A 23,124-nucleotide genomic window follows, 5' to 3' on the forward strand; every position below is an offset into this window, starting at 1 on the left:
CAAAAACGCCTTTGGGGTATCAAACGCCGTACAATGCCGTAAAATCGTGCAGGAAAGATGTATCATGTCGTCGTTTCGTCCATTCCATCTCAGCAACCGCGCTCAAGGATTCGAATGAACGAAACGTGCGCCTTGGCATGGCGAGCGAGCCTGCTTGAAAGCTTTTATCCTGCCTAGCATCCACCCAGACACCCATGAGCGCTCGCCTTCGCGGCTCTGGTGGTGGCCTAATCGGATGGAGTATCCGAGGCGGCATTCGATGCCGTCGTGTTCGAACTGGAGACAGCGGCCGTCTTTCGCGCAGGCCCGTTGGCATTTGTCGAAGGACTTGGAGGCTGTCTTGCCTTTTCGGTATGTGACGTCTTCGGACATATTGGACCAGTCTTCGGCTCTCTCTTGCAAGTGTGGCTCGATCATTGTGAAGAGCTCTTCGAACATGAGCGGCCGTTCGGGATGCGATCGCGCTTGTTCCCATTGGGAGAGTCGTGTGAAGTCGTCTTCGCCGAGGTGGTGCATCGTCATGATGGCTTCGCACCACTGCTCGTTGTCGAAGCGCATGCTGAAGGGCTTCTCGCCGTTGAACATAGGCCAGTATCCGCGGAGGGAGACTCCGCTCTTCTTCAGCACCTGCGCTAGCATCTCGTCTCCGCAGCATTGCTTCTTGACGTCGACGCCGAAGAAGTGTGTCCCGGGGAAGTGCTTGTTCTCACCAAACATCCTGCCCAGCGCCATGATCTTGTCCAGCGCCGCGCGCGATAGCACAAAGCCAGTCCCACCATGTGCGAAGGTGGTCTTCTTCTTGGGCCAGACGGGGGATCCGAAATAGTGGGCCGTCTTGGGGTTGAAGTTGGAGAGGAAGCGGTAGAGGTTGTCGTAGTTGACGTATGTATCCAGCTCCAGGAAGACATACCACTCCGACTCGGGCCGCATGTATGACGTCCACTCCATCATGGGCAGGAACTTGTACTTGTCCAGCCGCCACCCCTCCTCCGTCTTGTCCTGGGTGCTGTTCGTGGCCTGGATGCGGTCGTATACGTCAAAGTCGGGGTTGTTGAACTTGTACTCCGGGCGCAGGTGGGCGAGGGCGTCGGCAATCTCGAAGCCGTTGAGCGAGTCCTTGCGGTCCGAGAAGATGAGTAGATCCTGTTTGCACCTTCCCAGTCGGTTGAGATACAGCGGCAGCTGGGTCGCGACTTCCCCGGCGCCAATCTTCAGCACAATGGTGACGCGCTCCATGACGCCGGCGGTGAAGGGCGAGCACTCCTCACCGAAGTGCACCGGAGCGACGGGCGCGGGCCCAGCGGGAGGGGGCCGCTCCTGCAGTATGTCGTAGCCGCGCTCGCCCCGCCATATCCGGAAGACGAGCGACGTGAAGAGGAAGGTCACGAGGGTTATGGCGACGCACAAGAGGCGCAACGGCGTCAATCGCACCCTCATGGTGGTGGTGGTGCGAGACTGAGTCCGTCATGTTTGCATGAGCGGGCCTGGCGCGCGGAAATTGGCGCTAGTCCCAGCTCCAATCCGGCTAGCCGGCCGTTCTATGCGCGCCTCCGCGGGCGGCCTCGAACGTCTCTTTCCGACATCACCACATCACACTGACATCTTTGGAAGTATCATGGTAACACCAACTCCGATTTCAGCCCACGACGCTATCTTTTGTCCTATCTTTTGTCATAGTCATCAGTACTCACCACGCCTTCTAAATAGCCATCTTGACCTGCCAATCTTCACCCCCGCCAGACACCCGGAACTCAAGGGAGCTAATCTTCTCTCCATCAATTCCACCCCGGAGACGCAGACGTGTCAAGATCCCTCCAAAGTAGTCCACCCTGTTCCGATTGCAGGACGATATGTAGCGCGCAGCCTCTGGCTTCATGACTAATGTCAACACCCAATCCATCGCGTGCCTACGCACGCCAGACGGAGCATGATACGACACTGGCTGTGCGCATAGGGTAAGAGCATCCATATCTTTAAGCCACAAACCGAATCCCAAGAGTGACGGAACATAATCAATCGCCTCAAAAAGACTGATCGACCTATTCTCAATAAAGACCTCAGCTTTGGGGTGACCACGCAGCCACTCGCCTAGCCATTTGAGGTCGATACTGGTATTTGGTCCCCAGCCGTGATCGCGACTAAGTGCAACGAGTAGCTTACAGGCGGGAAGTGGAGCAAAGGCCGACGTATCACTATAGAATGTCCGGAGGAAGCGTTCTACTAGCACAAAGTGGATACGAGTCCTGACCGAGCCAAAGTACAAAGGCATGTACTCCGACCGAGTGGTTCGGCATGCATTGCCCAAACCGAACGCTGTCGACAGTCCGACGCCTGAGAGGCAGTAACCGTATATCCGGTTACGTAGTTCTGGAATGATGATTAGCAAAGTGCCGGCAAGCACATCGTTGTCACATACCACCGGGAAGATCTAGGAAGCGTTTGGGTTTCGAGATGTCTGAGGTCTTCTTGTGTGAGGAGTGCGCGTTCATTGATTCTAGAGCGGTGCTCGAAAGCCTGTTGCCCGACGTCTCCATGCCGTCAGGTACGATGCTATTGTTATCAAGGATTTGGAAGCGTGCGTAGTCGATTTCGAATGAAGAGTCAAGAGATATACGGTTGAAGGTATGGAAGCACGTTTCCAAGTTGTCGCCCTCGGAGGGTGTCATTATATCAGCGATGTGCACATACAGCTTTCAACAATGCCTTTCACCCGGCCTTTCGTCAATGGAGGGTCGAGTGAATGCAAAGTGTCGAATTCACACTTCCAGTACCGCTTCACAGCCTGGATTGCACTGTACAAGAACTTCTTCGAGAGTCTGTGTACTTGCAACCCTCTCATACTTTCACTGATCCAATGGCACTACAGGCCTAATTGGCCGCGGGTACGGCGAGTCCATGCCTACCTTGTCGTCACTCCAAAGTTGGCAAGGGGCGCAGTCCTCTAAGCATCGCCACGCTGCCTACAAATCGCGGCGCTCATTCTACCTTTACCAACACATACAACTTCTCAACTCGTCACGTACAACCGCTAGACTTACCGAAAGCCTCGAACACAATGGCACCCTCATTCACAGAGTAATTATATCACATTGCAACATTCTTGACATCTCGCTAACACATTCAAGGATGTTATCTTCCGCGCAGTTCACGTTTCTACTAGGAGGCACCCGCGAGCCCGTCACCGTTCATGCCGGCATCATGTCAAAGGTATCTGAGCCCCTAGACCGCCTTATCAACGGACCCATGAAGGAAGCGCAGGAGAAGTGCGCCAGTCTGCCCCATGTCGATCGCGAGGTCTTCCTTGGCCTCGTCGAATACGCATACCGCAGTGACTACAACGTCCTTCCCTGCGAAATTGACCCCAATATCGAAGTCGAAGTCGACATGGAGGCTAGACCGTGCAAGATCTTCGACAATTGGGTTCCTACAATAAGCGAAGAAGATTATGCCAAAGCAACCACTCCTGAAAAAATGTGGCATATGCCACATTTTTATCCAACGCCCTACGAGCGCTTTGTCGTCAAGGAGCAATGTCCATGCTATTATGGAGAAGATTGGGACAAAGTCGCCCCGCACATGAAAGAGCAACATGTAGGCCAAGTAAACTACGAACACAAGGACGTCTTCCTCTTCCACGCCAAGATGTATTGCCTCGCTGACTACTACCTCATCCCCGCACTGAAGGAACTCGCCATATCCAAACTCCACGTCGCACTACAACTATGCATGGAAGAAAAGTTCGTAACAACCCCGCAGCGGGTCGAAGATATCGTCGCCCTGGCTTCATTTGTCTACAACAACGACAACACTCAAGACCACGATACCCCTTCGCAGCGTGATGCCCTACGAGAGGAGGTACTGTGTTACATCATGGCTCAGATCCAACACCTGGAGCTGCAACCTGCGTTCCAGAAGGCGCTAGGTGGCGGGGGCCAACTGGCGATTGATGTGATTTCTTGTTTGAGGAAGGGACTGAGCGAGGGGGCGGAGAGGATTAAGGCTGCTATTGCATATAGGAATCTGGTGGAGGAACAACGTCTAGGACGAGGAGGCTACTACGCCCTACAAGCGAAGTTTGGTAGACAGTAAGGTTACGGGAGTAGATCAAATGACCATTTCCTTTTCATTAGTCCTGTAGCTGCTTAGCTATCTCCAAGGTTTGCACAGTGACATATGTCATTCACATGATACCCTTCCTGCGACTTCGTCTGTCGTCCCATCACGCAGGAGTCGGCTCATATCGCACCATCAGCGTCCGCGCCCTTCGTCGCGACCTCCATCTTGTCCTCCTTCTTCTCCTCCCCCTCCCCCTCCCCCTTTCCCCCCTCCCTCCCCTTCGGCCACCTAATCATATTCCACTCCCCACCACACCCCACAAACCCCGCATGCAAATACACCGCCCTCGCACTCGGCCTACTCTCCAAATACACAACCTCCCCCCTCTCATCCGCCTGCTTCAATGCCCACTCCATCAACCTCTTCCCCACACCCCTCCCCTGCCACTCCGGCCACGTAAGCAACGGCGCAAGATACCAATGCCGCTCTCCGCCCGTCGCCTCCCTCCTTACCTCATCGTCTTTGGCGAAGCGCTCGCTCCAGTTCTCGGAGGAGACGTGCGACCACATGAGATCGAGATCGGCGTCGGTCCAGTTTTGCGATTCGGCCCAGGAGTAGTGCGTCGCGGCGCTGCGTCGGAAGAGGTTGTGTACGGAGGGGTTGGAGGGAAGGGTCCAGCCTGCTATTCCTACGGTTTCGCCGGTGGGGGTATAGACGGCTTTCATGAAGCAATGATTGGGATCAGTGATGGCGGGGGTTAGTCGTTGGGCCATGCGTTGGATCCGGATTTGGAGGCTGTTTGAGCCAGCGGGCCGGATTTCTGGGGGTTCCTTTTTGGCCCACCAGTCTTCTGGGAAGCACAGGTAGAGACCTTCCGCCTGAGTGTGGTTGTTAGTATGATGGGATTTATGGGGTGAGAAGGTTGGGTGCTGGATGAACTCACGATCTTATCAGCATCATCCGGTGTGCATTTCTCTACACGCAACTCCGATTCCGACAGCCGCCTCGAGGGCTCTACGGGCATTGTCTGGAAGCCATCAGAATTATCAGTCGGCACTTTAATGAACTCTGCTTTTTGCGATGCCATGGTCGCGAGTGTTGTTGAAGTTGAACTTCGCAGCGTCGAGGCATGTGCAGAAAGAGGGGACCTCGGGATGTGACGACGTTGGCATTCCAAGGTTGAGCTACCTAGGCAGGCGCCCTTCAACACAGTTATGTAGACACCTGCGTGATAGTAGTAGCATTACGCCCTTTCCTAGCGCTTACTCGCGCGAAATTATCCGACGGAATGCTCAAATGCTCGCTGTCAATCGACTCATCCTTGCTCATGCGCGCCGGAGTAGACACCGACCGAGAGCTGGACTTGGGGGGAGCGCGAAGGCGGTGTCACGCGTTACCCGAAGCGGGCTAGATGCGGACGTCATTGCTCCGATCGGAAACGGAATGGAACGCTGCACCTCGACGTTGCACACCTCATGCACTCTTCTGCTTCGCAGGGGTGCTATCTACCGAATCCATACTATCCAACATTCATCGCGAACCTTCAAAGACCGAACACTTTCTTCCATTGAGTTCCCATATCCTGTAAAGTACACACGACCTCGGTGTACACCGCACTTTGGAGCGCTTCGCCATGGAGGTCATCGTCACAGGAAAAGTCGCAATATAGACATTTGCGCACGACTTGCAGGTACCGCGAGCCTAAAGTCGTGATCGAATGATGTTGTTCATCAAGCAGCTTTCTCGCGGCGATGATCTCACGGATTTGAGGCGATCCCTCCAGCTGCGGCGTCGTGCTATCCGTCTGAGCACATATCTCTAGTAGCGCGACGCCGAGTTTAGCTAGTGTCAGATTGCGGATGCCGAAGTTATGCTTCAGATCAAGCGAGGATTGTTGCGATCCAGTGTCCGGCGAGGTCGGATCTGGGAAGCGGTTGCTCAGATGCAAGCTGTCCAGTGCATTGGATACATTGTTCGCGTCGGCTTGAGATTGATCCGTGAAGTATGCTACATCTTGAAGCGTCCATGCTTGCGGCAACCAAGAGGTGGAATGATATTGGAGAACAGCCTCAGCCAGCTTTTGCGCGAGTGTGATCTTTTGCAGGATCTGGAAGCGTTGAACGAGGTTGTTGATCGGTAGCGCTCCTTGTCGCCGGCTGCAAGAAGGCACATCGTTGGTCGCGAGCTTGCTGGCGTCGTAGAACATGAAGCGGGTTGTTGGCTGACTCTTTGCGACTTCAAGAAACCCCACGCAGCTATCTTGACATGCCGATGTAGATGAGCGCACTCTCGTTACGTGACAGCATACACTTTTTGTTGTCTTTAGATCTAGCATGACGAAGGATTGGGCTTGTGTTGCTAACGTGTGGCTTGTTGGTGGTGTTCGAACACATTTAATGTTGTCTTTGGGATCATTGATTCGGACTCTTTTCTTCGACTTGGCTTTGATGGGCGGCGTTGGGGTCGTAACTTCCGACGCGTCGTTGATTCCACAACGAAACGCATTCGCTAGTGCCTGTGGAGGTAACGTTGGAGCCGTACACATCGCGAGGGATGTAATGGACCGAATTTGCAGCCATATTGGGACGTTGCTAGATGGACTACACGTCGTCGTTAGTCAACAGCGCTTCTACTTCCTTTCGGGCCGCGAAGAATATCCGCTCTGACATACTTTTGGAATGCCGTATTCGGCTTTGGCTGACAAGCGATGACAACGTCGAGTTGCACATTATCGTACTCGCTTTTGGCGTCGAGCGATAACTTCGCCTGGTGTCCACTGTGAGAGGTGTTTGTGCAAGACCACGAGTCGTGAATGGACTCTCCTAACTGTTGTGAGGCGACGCGGATCTGCTGGTAGCTCCTTGGCACGGCTTTGCGGATGATGCAAGCCGAAGGAACATTGCGACGCTTCTGCATTTTGCGCCTCTGCTTACACAACTTGCCCAGCGACTTATTCCATCTGTCCAACGAATCAAGCTGTCGGAGGTATTCATTCTCCTTGCGAGCTGTATTGAACGCGTTCCAAAGCTTCCGTGCGAACTCGTGTTGGGACTGTTTTGCGTTACCCAGGCTATTCTCGAGCTTGGACAGGCTCTTCCGTGTCTCACGGAGGATATCGCGTTGTCGCGTCGCGATGCTCTCGCATAGCTCGTAATCGTGCTGCATCAAATCTCGCAGCCGCTGTTCGATCTCCTTTCTTTGTTCCTGCCAGCTCCTATGCGTCGGATCCTCCATCATTTCAGAGACATCGCTTGGATGGGCGATGGCAGCCTGCAGCAGATGGCGGCATTCGTTGCTAAAGTTCGCTGCTGCTACTTCGAATCTCAGCTGGATGTCGTATGCAACTTCCGCGTGTCGTGAGAAGGTCGCCAATGTGCGCTTGGCCGTGCCGTATGACTTCAGAATCTCGACAACAATGGGCACAACACCGAAAACTAGACCTGCGATTTCGATGCCGGACATGGTGTGAAAGATGAGTCTCAAAAGACATGGGAGTTGATGAGTCTCGGGATGCGCACTCTTCCAAGGTTGATTGAGCGAGGCGCAGTTTGGCCCCCAATGCGATAGGCGCATACCCCTCCAATGCGCAGCCCGTTCACGTGTGGCTGCTCAGCCGTGTCAGCATCCTGGCAAAAGCAACATGATCTCTCTCAGCTGGTGCGCATGTCCTAATCCATTGTCTTCCCGCCTTTGAGCATCTACTGACCGTGCCCGCTGGTAGTCGGCGCGCATGCTTCCACCAAAGAACCGTCGTAATGCATCGGCTGCCGAAGAAGGCGGCTTGGTGAGGGAGCCCCGGCAGGCTGAAATGGAACGCACGCAAGACACCTCGTCGTCTCCGGCGAGTGAGCCAACCAATTCGCCTCCAACACAATCGCCGGCAAGGCCTCCGGGCGCCCATACCTTCTCCAGTTCTGGTTCAGAGGACCACCTACCGGTCCCTTTCGGTCGCGCAGGCAAAATCGCTACTCCGGGGGCTTTGCCTAGAGTTACTTTCACCTTTTGGAAAGATGAAGGCTGCCACTGTTATCAAGTCGAGACTAGGGGTGTCTCCGTAGCTCGTCGCGACGACAATCGTATGATCAACGGCACAAAGCTGCTCACATTGGCTGGTATGACAGCAGCACGCAAAGGCGCTTTGCTGAAGAGTGAGAAGACTAAACACGTGGTTAAACTCGGGCCAACACATTTCAAAGGCGTCTGGATTCCGTTCGAGCGTGCCTTGGAATTGGCGAACGCGGAAAAGGTCGTCGACTTGCTATATCCCTTGTTCGTGGATGACATCGGGTCACTCGTATATCAGACTTTGGATCAGAAGCTCACGCCTTATATCGACTCTCAACCCCAATTCGAAAACGTGAAGGAAACGACTGGGAGTAGCAAAGCTATACCAGTTCACTTTTCCTTGAAGAAAGAGGAGGACGAGCATTCACAACCGCTCGCCCTGGACACTGTGCAACATGTCGAGCTCCAGGAGCTAGGAATTCTTGGGTCACTATTCAGATCTCTCACAGAGACGCTGGGACTCATCATGAAGGAGTTAAGGAGCCAATCTAGTGATGCTGAGCATTACATTTCTCTAGAGTCAACTTGCGCAACTTTGTTATTCTGGGGTAACGATCTTGGACTGCCGCGAGGCGAGCTCGACGATGTGCTTCAGGGCTCTCCCCAATTGCGCGACACTTGCCTAGCCGTTCTTGTATCCATCTCTCGATTTGTGAGCACTTGTAAGTGAACTCGACTCATACCACTGTATCGCCTTAGCACTAACACGGGTCAGCTTTGATACACCTTGTGATCAGTGAGCATCATCGAAAAGAGATTTTACAGTCTACCGATTTTGCGACTGTCCTGGAACAAGTCACGGACATGATTGGTCGACAACATGATTACGCTTATCAGCCCGAGCAAGACGCGGAGACAATGTGTCAAACCCTCCGTACGAAGGTCGATACACTGGTCATGTTGGCACCCAGCCTGGAATCACCGGCTGAAGAAATTTTCGACGAAGAGAAGCCTCGTACTATCCAAGACATCGGAGAGACCCTACCGGAACAGGCCTACGCTAGCAGTGTTGCAGAAAAGTTCCCTTTCGCTCCACCAGAGATGGTAGCCCAACTTGGGAGGTTAAACTGGGATCGCTATAATCACATTCTTCGTCTGCAACGGGAAGCAATGAAGCAGGAGCTTCAAGAGACCACTCTCGAAAAAGCGAGAACCATCTTCCACGACTCTGGTCTGGGTACATCGGTACCAGCACAAACAATTGCGGGAGTAAAAGCAGAACCTGTTTACGAACCCTCGATGATGTCGAGCAGGGCTGAGGCAAGTCACAAGCGTGTGCCACCACTGCCAGCCCAAGCGCGGTCTGGCGAACCTTTCATATGCGAGATCTGTGAAAAGCAGGTGCGGTTCCAACGGACCAAAGCATGGAAGTACGTCGATCTATACAATGCCACTTCAATCACATTAAAGCTAATCATGTCCCTTTAGGAAGCATGTCTTTGAAGACATTCTAGCCTACGCTTGCTTCTTCGCCGAATGCCACACCACTCGCGTCTTTTTTGAAAACGGCGATGGGCTAATGAGCCATCTACAAGATCAGCATGGCATGGACGTTCGAGTCTCAGACGTTACATGCCCCTTGTGTGTTGAGTTTACTTCCAGAGACCGCGATGTTTTATCGCTCCATATTGCGCGTCATATGGAAGAAATCGCTCTTGCGATACTACCTTCCGGTGTTGATTCTGATGACGAGTCAGCAGACGGCTCAAGTGACCGCAGCATTGCTCGGTCTGACGAAGACGACGTGTCTTCTTCGAAAGCAGACGGCAACGATAATGGATCGTCTTCAGGTCCATCGAAACCTGGAGGGATGAAAAATATTAAGGCTTCGTTCCAGAGGCATGGGCGACGTTACCAAAAGCAGACTAGTCCACAGTGGGAGGCATTCGAATACTCTCGCGATGGCGTTGCGACAGAATATACCGTCCGGCGTGACATCGAGACAGTTGACATTGAGAGTTTACCTCTTGAATTCAAAAGAGACAACTGCATCTATCCTCAGGCCCTGGGTCCAAGAGATCGGTACAAGGGTGTTAATCAGGACGATGAGAAGCTGTTGAATGCTATTGGCTGGGCGCTAGCCGAACTGAATCCATCCCTTCAAGGTCGTCGAGGTGTACTGCAAAAAGCAGTGGAGGTTATATTTTGCTCATTCAAACCGAGCGAAGCGCATACTGCTGGTGTTCAAGAGCAAAGAACAGCACCTATATCGTTCGTTGAGAGCTCAAAGGAGGAACGACTTTGTGACGCGTGCAAAAGGACGAAGGGTCGATGCACGACACACGGAGGCGATCACACTCAAGAGCGTAATATCAGCCTTCGTGAGCTAGAGTACGAGCCTCCGGAACCGTAAGCAGCGCTAGGTGTAACACACAAACAGGACTGAATCTTAGTGTCCGCAAAACCTGAACCGGGCCCGACAGAACGTTCTGGTTCTCTATCCGGGAGATGACCATGAGCTCGCCAAATATATCTCCCAATCGCATCTACTCTGTGATGAAGCTTCGTCAATCATTATTTCCTCCTTGTGGCAAAAAGGCCGATTTCTGCTTCTCATTCTCTCATGTGCCTCGGCCTCGAGAAGGCGCGTTTGTTCATGTTATTGCATGGCATCAATTGTATCCTATGAAGAGATTGTGGTACCATAGCAGTTCTATTCATGAATCGGCTTCGAGATTGACAGAATACGCATTGGTTTGCGTACGGGTCAGAAAATGATCGCTAGCTCGTGCATACTACGAATCGTTGGAGTTGATATGAGCTCGGAATGATGCAACAATTACCGTGTCATAACTCCCTTTCCAAGCCACCTGCTGAGGTATCTACGCGTACTGCCTCCCCTTCCTCAGCGGCGCAACATCGCCATTCAACCGCCCAATCCCCAACCTCCCGATCGCATTCTCTCCCTCCACATCCCCAAAACGGATGCGCACGTGTCGCATGAACCGCGATCGATCCGCTGCATCGAGATGCGTCCCCGTAGCGGGTAAAGCCACGTAAGGATTATCCCTAGTCGCCAGGCTGGAGAAGTTCATGAGTATATCCGGGCCACACGAAAGCCTCGTGCGGACGTAAAGAGGAACCACGCTCGCCATGATGAGAATAGTCGAAGAGATGATGAGCGCCACGACCCATTGGTAGTGAGCGTGAAAGACCTCGACGTTGCTGCGTTTTGTGCCTGTCGTTGCCCATGTTCTTGCTTGACTATAGTGATCATAGTTCCACGTAGATATTTGGCCCGCCCCGGGGGACTGCAAGGTACAATTTGAAGTTCTTCCAATGGGACAAGTGTAGATGTTTGGCCCAGTGGAGCTTATCAGTTGGCTGCCGTCCTGGTACTTCCAAGCGATGGATTGGTCCAACCAGGTCGTGTGCTCGTTGAACGCGCCAGTGAAAACGCTTTTGCCATTCATGGTTGCCCAGTATGCATTGAGCATTTGCCCGATTCGTACTCCAACTGTTTCAGTAGGCAGATCGTCCAGCGTTGTCCGTAATTGGTTTCGCGGGTCTCTTGGGTCCTGGACGTAACCTTCGGACAGTAGCCCCGATGACGACTCGATTGCTTTCTCCCACATGGTTTCATTTTCCCGATAGATCAGTCCTAGTTGGGTGTAAGCCACGGACGGATGCTCGAGGAGAGAGCGGCGAACATGCGATGCCGAACAAGTGGTGTGTGTGGCACACAAGACCTCGACTTCAACGTACGCTGTTTCCAGAGTACAAAGGAATGGCTTATAATTCGATTGAGGCTCCGCTCTTGTTTTCCAGACGGAACTGAAAGGCGTTAAATCCTCAGCTGAACGTCTGGATCGCTCCACGGTGTTCTCGGTCCAGTGTAGGTTTCCGATCCAACTTGAGTGATCAAATCCGTCGTCCGGGAATGAAGCACTGGAACATATGGGACGGAAATACATGGCCTCAATCTTAGCTGCGTAGTCGGCGTAATCTGGCGAGTCTATTCCACTCATCGGCACGCCAATGAATGAACTATAAGAGTCGCCCGTGCCGTTGTCGGTCGAGTACCAGCCTTCTTTGTCGGGACTGGACGTGCTCTCATAGTGTTCGATTCTGGGTATCTTGGCATGGCCCCATGCATCACGCGGAGAGGCTTCTTTGGTAGCTGGGCTAAGAAGGGCGGCTACGTAGAAGCTGTTCAGAATCGACTCGGTCGTAAACTGGTCAGGCGCCCACATACCAGGTCCGGGTACGACATAAGTGTAAGTTGTGCTTTCGGAGTGCTGTTTCGGACCGAAAGTTATCTGTCTAAAAGACGATTGACCACCCACAGGAGATAGCATCCAGATAGCGACCAAGCCCAGGCCTACGTAGCTGACCGTCCGTAGGTGGAACTGTGAAGCAACAGTACTAGTGAGAGATGTACTGCCAGCTAGTATGTCCAGGGTCGATATACGTTCGCCTTTCTCAAATCTCCAAAGCAGAATAGCATGGGTGGCTCGCCCAACAACCGAAGCAAAGAGTATGGGATAGATCGTCGGGCCCTGAATCCAGTAAGTAGCTTGATGGCGAGATCTGGAAGTTTTTGACTCACCCAATTCGAAGCCTGCTCGAATCTCCGAGCTGCTCGTTGATGAGAGCTTGTTGGCTTCTGATCGAATGAGAGGACCAAGATGGCGAAAACGAAGAAAGTAAATGAGATCGCCAGTAGTGATATGTCGACAACAATGTACCAGATCAGTAAACTGGTAGAGATTTCGATCGACCGCGGTGACGTTGGCCAGCCTTGGAGGGCTCGCAAATGCGTTTCTTGTGGCACTTCATCGGTAAGCACAGAGCCTGGAGGAGTGCTGCTTTTGTCGAGCTTGTGTGCGCCATCGGTGCTAGCTTCTGAGTCGAGAGGAAGTGGGTCGTCGCGGTAGGGGAAATCGAGTATTGACAAGTCGGTACTGACTTGCGACTCGAACGAGAGCCGTCCGTGGCTGAAGATGGAGATAGGTGTGACCTCGGAAGTGCTTTTCTCCCGTGAAACGTTTTGTCTAGCTGCCATGGCGGAGAAGCGAGTTGAACAATCCCGATGATCCCAGCATATGTGCTGTGACGCGAGGGGCGAACCGTCTACAAGCCGGTGTATTCATATTGAGAGGTCAGACTGAAGGCTGAGCACGTGCGGGCTGCATTGCTGTGGTGTAACATTGCGTCCGACAAGGGTTCAATTACCCTGCGAATCCAAGAGCTGCATCATCTCTGACCGATTGCTTGGCTTGTGGTGAGTATTACACACAGCCTCGAGGGACTGCTGCTGACGAGTGGTAGATAAGGTAGAAGGCTGTGCATTCTACCGAAGGCGTTCCATGCCAATGCGACAACGCCAATCTGCTGTAAGCTGACAGACATAAACCTTCAATCGATCGTAGAGCCGGCACGTTGAGGCGGTACCGAAAGAGGGACGGACTAGTTGTGGTGGTGATGATGGTGATTGGATCCAGGTGCCGACCGGCCTCAAGCTTGAGCGCCAAGCTTACGGGTTCTTTGCGCGCCAGTGGCTCTCACCACCTGGGCATCTGCGCACTTTGCTAGAAGATGCTGTTGCGCTATCATATATCACTGCGTGGGTTCAGTGTAGCAAACCGTAAAAGTAGGGAGTAAAATGCGTTGCAGCGTCGTGATTTTCCGGCCTTATCACGTGACCCCTGGCATGCCGACGACCCGATGATCTACCTAGGTAGCCTCTTCAAGCCTTCGCTTGTTTGGGCAGCTGGATCGCCGAGCAACACAACGCGTCCTATCGACTGCATTCAACTCACTATCATCACGACATCGTACCACTCGATTTGTGACGTTCGGGTACAGATTGCGCTCTCACATCGTGTCGCAATAAGATGGTGACCGATATTGCGGACGACGCGAAGCCTCCTGCCAGGCAAGAGATGGAAGGCTGGTGACGGTGGGCGCGCGATAGGCTCCGTCTGGCCCAATAACACCACGAATACTGTACACGATATGCAGCCCCCGCATCTCTCTACAGCCTGCATGCGAATCCCGCTGCTTTCAGCTGAGATTGCTCAGCTCTCACCGCAGATAACATGTCGTCATGTTCCGGTTTGACGCTGCGTTCATCCTGGCCTTGTTTCAACATCGATACCAAATCATCATAGAACTTGAACAACTGACTACGAGCACTGACAACCAAATCTTGAAATCTGACATATGATATGGCGATTGGATGGGGGCCTCGGCTTGTGGCACTACTCCTTTTGTACGGTTCGTCGTGGCGTTGACAAGCTCTGATCTCTAACCCCGTGATCAGGCTACTCTTTCAGATCATCAGTATTGCAAGCGACCTGGTGTTTTTCAAAACGAAAAAGAACTTTCCGCCAACAGATATCGACGACCCGATACCAAAGCGAACCCCCGCGTTGTTCTCTGGGCGATCGTTGACCAGCAAAGTGAAGGACTTTTTCAAGAACACTGACATAAGCCGAGTTCTCGTTCCGCTCCTCTTTACCACACTGAGTGCAGTAATAGTATCTGTCTTATTCTCTGGTACAGGCAACACATACCGCGACACGGGAAATGCTTGTAGCACGAAGCCGGATGCCGACATCAGTGGCGTCGGCGTACGCGCCTCTATTTGGGGACAAATAGGGATGCTGATCTTGATCAGTGGCTGCGGCCACTTCCACAGGAAAGAGACAGCAATCAAGGAAGTTGCAGGCGGTTTGATTCTCACCCATGTTTCCCTAGCGATAGCTATCATCGTGCAGATGTACAAAAAGACACTCACATCTGTTGATGCTGCAATCGGCGCAGCTGTCTTGGACGCCCAGAACGTCGCTCTACACATCCCTGTGGCGGCCAAACAGACTCTCGCAGCTCGATGGCAAGTGCTCATTCTCATACCGGCTCAGATATTGGGTCTTGCGTTTCTGCCAGTCCTGGTAATCAAGTTCATCGAAGGAAGCTTCACATCGGAAGATTGCAACTGTTTCGGCTTCTTCTGGTGGTCCCATTTCAGCGACTGTGAGGTCTTCCCCAGCAGCGAGCTTTCTCTCTTCTGGATCTACTACTCGCTCCGATGGATTATGTGGGCCCAGGCGTCCGTTCATTCCATATATAACGCCGAATGGTTCCACAGGTCTGAGAAGGAGGGACGCATTCCGGTTTCCTTCTCAGAAAATGGTTCAGAAGATGACTCAAAGGAAGCTAGAGTCCTTGAGAGGCAGCAGTTCCCGGAGCGAAGGTTGGAGAAAGCGACAATTCAGACTGGTCTTTTGTACAAGGAATACTCGGCTACAACGTCAGTGTCTCATACGACATATGCGCTTTACTCAATCACATCGATGGCTGTTGCAGAGGTTACTATTCGAAAGTACAGCCTTCAGCCTGTTTCCCAAGTGAACTCGATCGGCCAAATCATTGCTATGGTTGTTGCGCTCGCTACCTTCATTCGGGTCGTTTGGAGTTTTCAGAATCTCTACAATCGGTTCGAAAACAATTCTTTTCCGGACCTGGTCTTTAATCCTCGCACATCATGGCCCGCATGGTGTTGTTGCGTCGACTCAAAGGAAGATGGCACGGGGGGTGGTCAAGCCTCGACCTCGCCAAAACAAGATGGAGAAGACTCTCGGAAAGAATCAGAAACTGATAGCGAACATCGTGGCTCTGGAGGACGGCGATCTCCCCAATATGCAGCGCCGATTTCCCCATCCAAACGTGAAGCGGGTGGTCAGCCTGATCAATATCTCCAACAATACCCTCAACCACCCGCTTCGCGCAATGGCCGGCCATTGTTGGATGACACTGATAGGCCAAAGACGCAGCCATATTCATTCCTCGAAAAGGACAGCGGAACACAATACAATCTACCAGGACAGCCGAATACGCTACCACAGCGAAGCCATCCTTACGAGCCAGGATATCGATTCGAGTTCCGCCAGCCATTCCACCTAGATGCCGTAAAGCAGCTTTTCCTTCCTACTTTCACTCAATATTTGGAAGCCCGAAAAGAGGAAAAGGTTGCGGTTCCGACAAACGATGTTCCAACCACGCCTCCATTTGAGCCAACAGCCTACACCTTGCCTGTACAGTCACAGACAAGTGTCAGTAAGGGAAAAGCTCCGCTGTCGCTATCAGTCGAAGAAGCACCGCATCAAGCAGAGGTTTCGACTTCCGCCAGTAGTGAACACCCTGGTATAACCAGCGGTAAGCCCTCCAATTCGATTAGTGGCAACATGAAACTGGGGACAGACAACAGCAACGTGACAATCTGGCCACAAAAAGACCACGCACTCAAAGAATTACAGCCACAGTCTGCTACACGGCGTGATATGACCCCAGCATCGATCTCGACCCGTTCTGGACCCCAGGAACATGAGCCAACAGCCGCTAAAGAGCCCGAAGAACAACAGCCAGCATCCCTTAGCTTCCCAATACAGACACCAGAGGAGGAACTACCAGAATTCTCGAAGGCTGGTGCGGCTGCAAAATCTTTAGAACCAGTAATCAGTTACCAAGGATTTGATGAGCGCCAAGGTGTACAATATGGTGTGCCGCAAGATAATGGCTCTGCACACACAGAGGAGAAAAGTCCACTGCCACTCTCGATATCTTGTCCGTGGCGAGACTCTGCTGATCCAATTCCGTCAACTTCGAATCTCACCGATATAGGACTTGGGTCGAAAATAGAGAACCCTGGTATCGCAGACCAGTCAGAAACTGGCGAAGGACCGCAGGAACCGGAGGCTCGGTCTGAGACAGGTCGCGCATCAATCAGAAGTGTTGATCCGATCGACACGGAAGACCAAAAGACGGAAGACCATTCCACAACCGCTCTAGATTCTGGGGGTTTGGAGCTAGAGTCAGCGCATCTCTCGCTTATTGGAAGAGAGGAAGACCTACAGGAACAGTCGAGACGAGATCCATCGGCACGTCCATGGGGCCTTGTCACAAGTGATCTACGAGGAGTTTCCTCCAGAGAAGTTTCACCCGACGACCTTCATCGCGATCCTCCCGGTCTAAGGCTCAAGAGAACGCGGAAACAACAGAGCGATACCGTCTGGAAAGACTATTCCTCATTTCTCCGACACTGCCTCACCTTTGAAGGACATGGGGAGCATTCTGAAACGAAAATGTGCCACCAATGTGCGAAGTCTAGCACATTTTCAAATCCCGCTCCGCAGTTTTTTCGTTTAACAGAACTCGCCAGGCACATCTGGGACGAGCATCTGCACAAGGTCGAGTGCGATCCGTCATCGCCATCACTACCGCAAGCAGAGCAGGGCAAAGGGAAATCGGCGGAGGCTTCAGGACTTGGACGCAGCGAGTGTATCGACGATGGAAGAGTTCATCAGGGGACTGTTATCGATCTCAGCATCTTCGAGCCCCATCCATCAGGCTTCAACAGCTTAGCTTTACACTAGAAACACCGCCGCGTCTTCTCCAATCCTACTTCTTGTCATTAGCACACTTCTCGGAGCAACGTACACGAAAGACGCACAAGATACGAGAACACATGGAAGGGATTGTATCGCATGCTTCAAATTAAAACTTTATTTGCAATGCAATGAAAAGAACCATTCCATCTTCCAATTGGAGTTCATCAACCCAGAAATGTCGATTCGGTAGCCATGTTTGAACCCAATCGCCGCGCCTTCCACGCAGTTAATCTTACACAAACCCCCCAACTTCCACTTCCACATTCACTTCTTTTGAGAATCCATCGCCAGAATCCTCTGATAAAACTTGTCGAAACACGCGTCAAAGCCAATGTGGTCCGAACGCGTCCCCTCATCCCCGCGACTAAAGATAGCATACTAACGCTTCCTCTTCTTCTTCCCCTCATCCTCACTCCCCTCAGCCGCAGCCTCCTTATCCTTCTTCGCCGCCTTCTTATCCAACTCATCCCAGCTCTCCCCTTCGCTAAACTCATCTTCACTGCCCTCATCTGACATCTCCTCCGAAGCGTTCTCGTCGAAATCCGATTCGTCGGAGGACTCATCTGAGATAGCGAGTTCAGACTCACTAACCTCAAACGCAGACTCCTCCTCCTCCTCGCCATCGCCCTCGTCGTCAGTTTCGTTAGAGAGGAAACTCCATCCGCCGTCGGCGAAGAACTGGTGCGGGTCCGACGTAACGGTTTTCATAATGGTGGCCCAGTTGAGGTTGAGGGGACCCTCAGTGAAGGGGATATCGACGCTGTCGAGCCAGTCCTTGACGGGATCGAGGGACTCGACGGGAATGGTGTTGATGTGAACAGGAGGCCGGTTATAGTCCTTAAACACAACGACCATGTCGAAGTTCCTCAAACCAAACTGTACGCGTTCCAAGTGTACGATTTCGATCTCGGAGAGGGTGAGGCAGGTAAAAGGGGGTTCGGTGAGTTGGACGAGGCAGTCGGTTGTGGGTTGGACGAGAACGGAGGAGCGGGATGGGACGCCGTTGAAACCCAACTCGCGGTACGGGATATCGACGCTGACGTTTTCGTTGCGGGCGGCGTCGGCGATCTTCTCGGCAAAGTTCTTGAATTCCTTGTCGAGAGCTGCGCGGCGGCGGCGCTCTTCTTGTTCTTGCTCGAATTCTTCTTCGTCGCCGAACTTGTGGCGGCGCTTGCGGTTGCCTGTTTCGTCGAATTGCATCTCTGTGGCTTCGCGGACGAACTGGACGTCCTTGGTCTTCTTCTTGCCCAACATTATCGGGTTCTTGAGGTGGACGTGGATGATGACGATGAGCTCGTGTTGTGAGGGTTGGAAGAAGAGGTGCTTCATGTTGCTGAAGAGGACGTCGATCTTGGCTGTGCCGTTTCCGTGGACGTAGCGCAGACCGTTTTGGTGGATCTCGACACTTCCCGGGATGCGCTTACCGTCGAGCGCGGGGCGGATGAAGATGAGGTCGAGCATGTGCGGCTTGCGGGTCTTGAGGGGGATGAGCTTGTCTTGCTCAACGACGTCTTCCATCTGCTTCTTCTCCGTCTCTCGTCGCACAACGTCCTTCTTCAGCTCTGTGATGTCCTTGGTGATCTGGTCGATGCGGTCGACATCGTGCGACTTGAAGGTCAGACTACGAATGAAGTGTGCGTTGGGGTCTTCGAAGGGCTGGTCGTCCTTCCGGCCAACACCTTGACCTGGTGAGAGGAAGTTGATGCGGAGAGATGTGAAGTCCGCTTCGGGGGTGTGCGATGCGTTCTTGATGGTGTGAATGTGGAAGGGTACGGGTCGGCCCATGATCGGCAAAAGAACAGTGAGGTTCTTCTTGTCGACTACAATCTCCAAGTTGGCGACTGAGCTGGGAAACTGGTTGTCGCGCTTGTAAGATTCGAATTTCTTAAACTTCTTCTCTTCAGTGCCGTTCAGCGACTTTGCGCCCTCGCTGTACTCGGCAAGACCCTGCTCCTGCTTCTTGGCGTGCAGCTCTCTTTGATGCTGTCGCCGTTGCTCTTCCTTCTCGGCATCTTGGTTTGTTGTTCGCTCGTGGCGTGTGCGGGTCTTGGTGATGTTCGTCTGGGCGATCGCTGGGCGCTCTTTCTTGACCTTGGGCTTAGCCTCCTCCTCTTCGTCATCGAAGAAGAACGAGACAGCGTCCAGATCTGAGGTGGTGTCCTTGGTGAAGACTGCGCAGTCGCCAGCGCTGACACGGACGGTGTCTACTAAGACGAGCGAATAGTTCTTGCTCTTCTTGTCTTGTGGCTTGCTGTTTTCGAGGTCTGACAAACCAGTCTGAACCACCAAGGTCATGCCGTCTTTCAGGACACGGGTGTTCTTGCCGCTCAGGAGCAGCGAAGAGTCCTTGTTCTCGGTACCGATACCGTAACCGAGGTTCTTGGGGAAGTGCTTCTCCCACTCAGGCTTCTTCGACTTGAGATGTGCGAGTGCCTTGTTGTAGACGTCCTTGGCCACAACGCCGTCCTTGATCGACTTGATGACCAGGTCGTGAATCGCCAAGAGCAGCTTGTAGGCAGTCTCCTGCTCCTTGTTGGGGCCGACCATGAATGTGCGACCGATCATGGCGCCGTATGTCTGGTAGCGCAGACCGAGGACGGAGATGATGACGCCCGCGTGCAAGTTGTTCTCGTCGGGTTCGGCCGCGAATTTGAGGTCGTATGAGCCGCCACTCTGGATGGTAGGCTGCAGGCACCAGTCCAGCTGCATCGAGTCGAATGTCTTGGACAGCTTCTGCTTCTCAAAAAACTTGGCGTCGTCAATCTTGTTGGAGACCTTGTCGGCGAGGGCGCGGTGGGAGATTTTCTTCTCAGAATCGAGGATGTCGGACATTTCTTCGACGAAGTAGTTGGACATGAGGGCGCTCGAGGCGCGGGCGGCGTCGCGGATGGTTCGCTAAAAGGTCAGTAATGCCAGTGCGGAGTTGTGCGATCAGACTTACCAGCTCCTTCTCGTCCTTGACGGACAAGGCGGCGTTGGACATGATGGAGGCCAGATCGACCTGGTCCTCCTCCTTGAAGCCAGCCTCGTCAAAGGCAGCCTTCCACTCGTTCGCAAAGGCGTTGTTGGCGTTGTCCTTCTTCAGCACCGCCACCTTCTTGCCCGCCTTTTTCATCGTCTCGAGACATGTCTGGAACTGCTTCTTGTTCTCCTCGGCGTCCTTGCCGCGCACGAGAATCTCCACCGGCACCTTGCCACCTTTGAGTGGTTCAAGGTAGGAAGCTATCCTCATTAGCAACTATTCTCATTTTGGGGTGAACTTGGCAGACTCACCCTTCTTCTTGGTTGTGACAATCTGGAGGAGGTCGGGGGTCAGGATGAAGAGCGTCGCGGGAAACTCGTAGCCTAGCAGCCATAGCTGGGGTCTCATCAGCTCACTGTCCGTTCATCACATGTCGATATGCGCAATCTTACCTGGAAGGCTGCGGGCTTCAAATATATGCCTGGCTCACTCGCCTTGCCCACAAGGGTCGCGATAGAGCTTGCGCCCTGAAAAACAGCGTCGCCGGAGCGCTTGTCGGCCTTCCACTTGGTGACGAGGGCGTTGAGGCGCTCGTGGAATAGCGCCTTGTCGATGACAATGTCGTTCTCCGCCATGGTTGAGGATGCGCTGAAGATATCCTCCAGGCGGTTTGGCGTAGCTGCGAAGGAGAAGGTGGGAGAGAGAAGGCAGCGATGAGAAAGTCGCGAAAGGATGATGCGACGCGAGGTACGCGCTGGGGGGCCGTGCGCCTCTCAACTCCACAATCATACTAGCGCCAACCTCACCTAGCAAAGCTCTCTACAGCTGGCATTGATAAACCCCACATCTTCCTAGGCAACACTTTTCAACGTCACGTTTTCTTCTTGTACATACTTTGGTCATCTTTTGTTGTTGTAGACTCCCACATTTTGGTCACGTCCAAAGTCACTCCCATCTTGTGACCCTCCCACGCGGCTGCCTCATCCACCTCAAAGCCCTCACCACCCCACCCATGCGTCTGCAAACCTCCCCAACCACCAACACTATGCGATGACGACCGGCTCCAGTCCTCGCGCTGGAGTCTCCCTCCGAAGCGATGCCTCCAATGACACGACGACCACTACGCCCGACGCCCCGCAGGCCCCCAACAAGGCACCAGCGACGGGTGTGCAGGCCGCTGGTATGCGGGCCATAGCTGCGAGGATGGTCGCCTTTTACTTCCGAGCACCCGTCAAAGCCTTTTTCAGGGGAAGAATAGACTACATGAGCTATGCGAGGGCGATCAATCCGCATATTGTTGCGGATGCGAAGTGGTCGTGGAGAATGACTACGCCCGCGGTCCTGGCGCATGCTATACGGACTGAGGGATGGGGTTTTATACCGAAGCAGGTGCTGCCACCACTGATGGCTAATACTTGGTATGAAACCTCTCTCTCACAAGCACGCCTCTACTAATACCCCTCAGTATCGGCGCCGTCCTCTACACTGCCTACCTGCACTCCCTCTCCGCTCTCCATGAGCCCTCCTCCTACCAGACCAAACGCGTCTACCCGCCCCCTCCACCATCCATAACCTTCACCGCAGGCTTCATCGGCGGGTCATGCCAGTCCGTCATCGCCGCCCCCTTCGACGCCCTGCAAACCCGTTTCCGCACCGCCGACATCCTCGAAGGCCGCCACAAGACAATGTGGCACTACGCCGGACACAAACTACGCTCCATCGGCGTCCAAGGCATCTTCGCGGGGTGGTCCCTCTCCTTCATGAAAGACGCATTCGGCGCCGCCGTCTTCTTCGGCACCTTTGAAACGGTGAAGAGCCAAGCCTACCTCGAGTTCGTGAGCCGCTACTACGGAAGTCGAACGCGCGACACCCTCCTCGAGAAATCCATCCCCTACCTCCAAGAAGACCACGACGACCGCCCCGTCATCCGCCCCCACTACATGCTCGAACCCATGTTCCTCCTCCTCGCCGGCGTCTCCGCATCCATCACCTCCCAACTCATCCAGCACCCCTTGACCGAAATACAAGACGTGCATTACCGGCGTTTGGAAGCCCTGGACTTCCAGGCCCACCAAGACAACAAGCCTAGTCATATCGTCCGCCGCTACTACCACGCCTATGAAGAAACGTTTGCTCAGTGCAAGGTTCTAGCCAAGAGGGTCGGCGGCTGGAGGAAGTATCTCTACAGAGACTTCTTCATGAGCACGATTAAGCAGGTTCCCAGTACCGCGGCGGGGCTTATTGTGTTTGAGATTGTGAGGCGGAAGTATAGTTTTGAGAATGAGGAGGTTATGATTATGCATGAGGATGCGAGGATTTTGCTCACTTGAAGAGGTGGGTGGTGTACGGGCGGGGGAAGCAAGACAAACAGTCAATATCCCGCATCCCGCATCAATTCCCGCTCGGGTGCTTGGGTGGGGTGTACGCGATATGGTGGTAGCACCTCCTATGTGGGACAAGACGAGTGACCTCAGATCATCTTAAAGGAAACTCGCCTTGTCTTACATAGGAGATTCCACCACTATATCGCGTACATGTCATCCAAACCTCCAGATTGGTTTCTAGCAAAACGATTCGAGGAGGAAGCGAAAGACCTGACCTCCACCACCCACCCTGATGGAGGAAGTGTCGTTTCTCACTCCCTTCCTC

At 53.3% G+C, this 23,124-nt stretch overlaps 10 protein-coding genes across 10 annotated transcripts; 4 read left to right on the plus strand and 6 right to left on the minus strand.

Moving 5' to 3' along the window:
- Positions 1-102: 102 nt before the first annotated feature.
- On the minus strand, positions 103-1,437 carry J4E83_009844 (uncharacterized protein; the record flags this gene model as incomplete). Its single annotated transcript, XM_049336729.1, has 1 exon — positions 103-1,437. One exon carries the CDS (start codon positions 1,435-1,437, stop codon positions 103-105), a length of 1,335 nt encoding a protein of 444 aa, XP_049184155.1.
- Positions 1,438-3,198: 1,761 nt separating this feature from the next.
- J4E83_009845 (uncharacterized protein) lies at positions 3,199-4,089 on the plus strand (the record flags this gene model as incomplete). The annotated part of the gene is made up of 1 exon (XM_049336730.1): positions 3,199-4,089. One exon carries the CDS (start codon positions 3,199-3,201, stop codon positions 4,087-4,089), a length of 891 nt encoding a protein of 296 aa, XP_049184156.1.
- Positions 4,090-4,235: 146 nt separating this feature from the next.
- Positions 4,236-5,143, minus strand: J4E83_009846 (uncharacterized protein; the record flags this gene model as incomplete). The annotated part of the gene is made up of 2 exons (XM_049336731.1): positions 4,236-4,934; positions 5,000-5,143. The coding sequence occupies 2 exons, from the start codon at positions 5,141-5,143 to the stop codon at positions 4,236-4,238; spliced, it is 843 nt and encodes a 280-aa protein (XP_049184157.1).
- A 456-nt stretch (positions 5,144-5,599) lies between these two features.
- On the minus strand, positions 5,600-6,262 carry J4E83_009847 (uncharacterized protein; the record flags this gene model as incomplete). Its single annotated transcript, XM_049336732.1, has 1 exon — positions 5,600-6,262. The coding sequence occupies one exon, from the start codon at positions 6,260-6,262 to the stop codon at positions 5,600-5,602; it is 663 nt and encodes a 220-aa protein (XP_049184158.1).
- A 407-nt stretch (positions 6,263-6,669) lies between these two features.
- On the minus strand, positions 6,670-7,518 carry J4E83_009848 (uncharacterized protein; the record flags this gene model as incomplete). Its single annotated transcript, XM_049336733.1, has 1 exon — positions 6,670-7,518. One exon carries the CDS (start codon positions 7,516-7,518, stop codon positions 6,670-6,672), a length of 849 nt encoding a protein of 282 aa, XP_049184159.1.
- A 616-nt stretch (positions 7,519-8,134) lies between these two features.
- On the plus strand, positions 8,135-10,474 carry J4E83_009849 (uncharacterized protein; the record flags this gene model as incomplete). Its single annotated transcript, XM_049336734.1, has 4 exons — positions 8,135-8,783; positions 8,837-9,491; positions 9,550-10,332; positions 10,381-10,474. The coding sequence occupies 4 exons, from the start codon at positions 8,135-8,137 to the stop codon at positions 10,472-10,474; spliced, it is 2,181 nt and encodes a 726-aa protein (XP_049184160.1).
- Positions 10,475-10,943: 469 nt separating this feature from the next.
- Positions 10,944-13,126, minus strand: J4E83_009850 (uncharacterized protein; the record flags this gene model as incomplete). Its single annotated transcript, XM_049336735.1, has 2 exons — positions 10,944-12,470; positions 12,533-13,126. The coding sequence occupies 2 exons, from the start codon at positions 13,124-13,126 to the stop codon at positions 10,944-10,946; spliced, it is 2,121 nt and encodes a 706-aa protein (XP_049184161.1).
- A 1,600-nt stretch (positions 13,127-14,726) lies between these two features.
- J4E83_009851 (uncharacterized protein) lies at positions 14,727-17,498 on the plus strand (the record flags this gene model as incomplete). The annotated part of the gene is made up of 1 exon (XM_049336736.1): positions 14,727-17,498. The coding sequence occupies one exon, from the start codon at positions 14,727-14,729 to the stop codon at positions 17,496-17,498; it is 2,772 nt and encodes a 923-aa protein (XP_049184162.1).
- A 393-nt stretch (positions 17,499-17,891) lies between these two features.
- Positions 17,892-21,110, minus strand: J4E83_009852 (uncharacterized protein; the record flags this gene model as incomplete). Its single annotated transcript, XM_049336737.1, has 4 exons — positions 17,892-20,408; positions 20,455-20,735; positions 20,787-20,871; positions 20,928-21,110. The coding sequence occupies 4 exons, from the start codon at positions 21,108-21,110 to the stop codon at positions 17,892-17,894; spliced, it is 3,066 nt and encodes a 1,021-aa protein (XP_049184163.1).
- Positions 21,111-21,525: 415 nt separating this feature from the next.
- J4E83_009853 (uncharacterized protein) lies at positions 21,526-22,805 on the plus strand (the record flags this gene model as incomplete). Its single annotated transcript, XM_049336738.1, has 2 exons — positions 21,526-21,893; positions 21,941-22,805. The coding sequence occupies 2 exons, from the start codon at positions 21,526-21,528 to the stop codon at positions 22,803-22,805; spliced, it is 1,233 nt and encodes a 410-aa protein (XP_049184164.1).
- Between the last annotated feature and the right edge of the window lie 319 nt (positions 22,806-23,124).

The sequence above is a fragment of the Alternaria metachromatica genome, assembly GCF_023757995.1.
Source record: "Alternaria metachromatica strain BMP 0045 chromosome Unknown scaffold_37, whole genome shotgun sequence".
NCBI lineage: Eukaryota > Fungi > Ascomycota > Dothideomycetes > Pleosporales > Pleosporaceae > Alternaria > Alternaria metachromatica.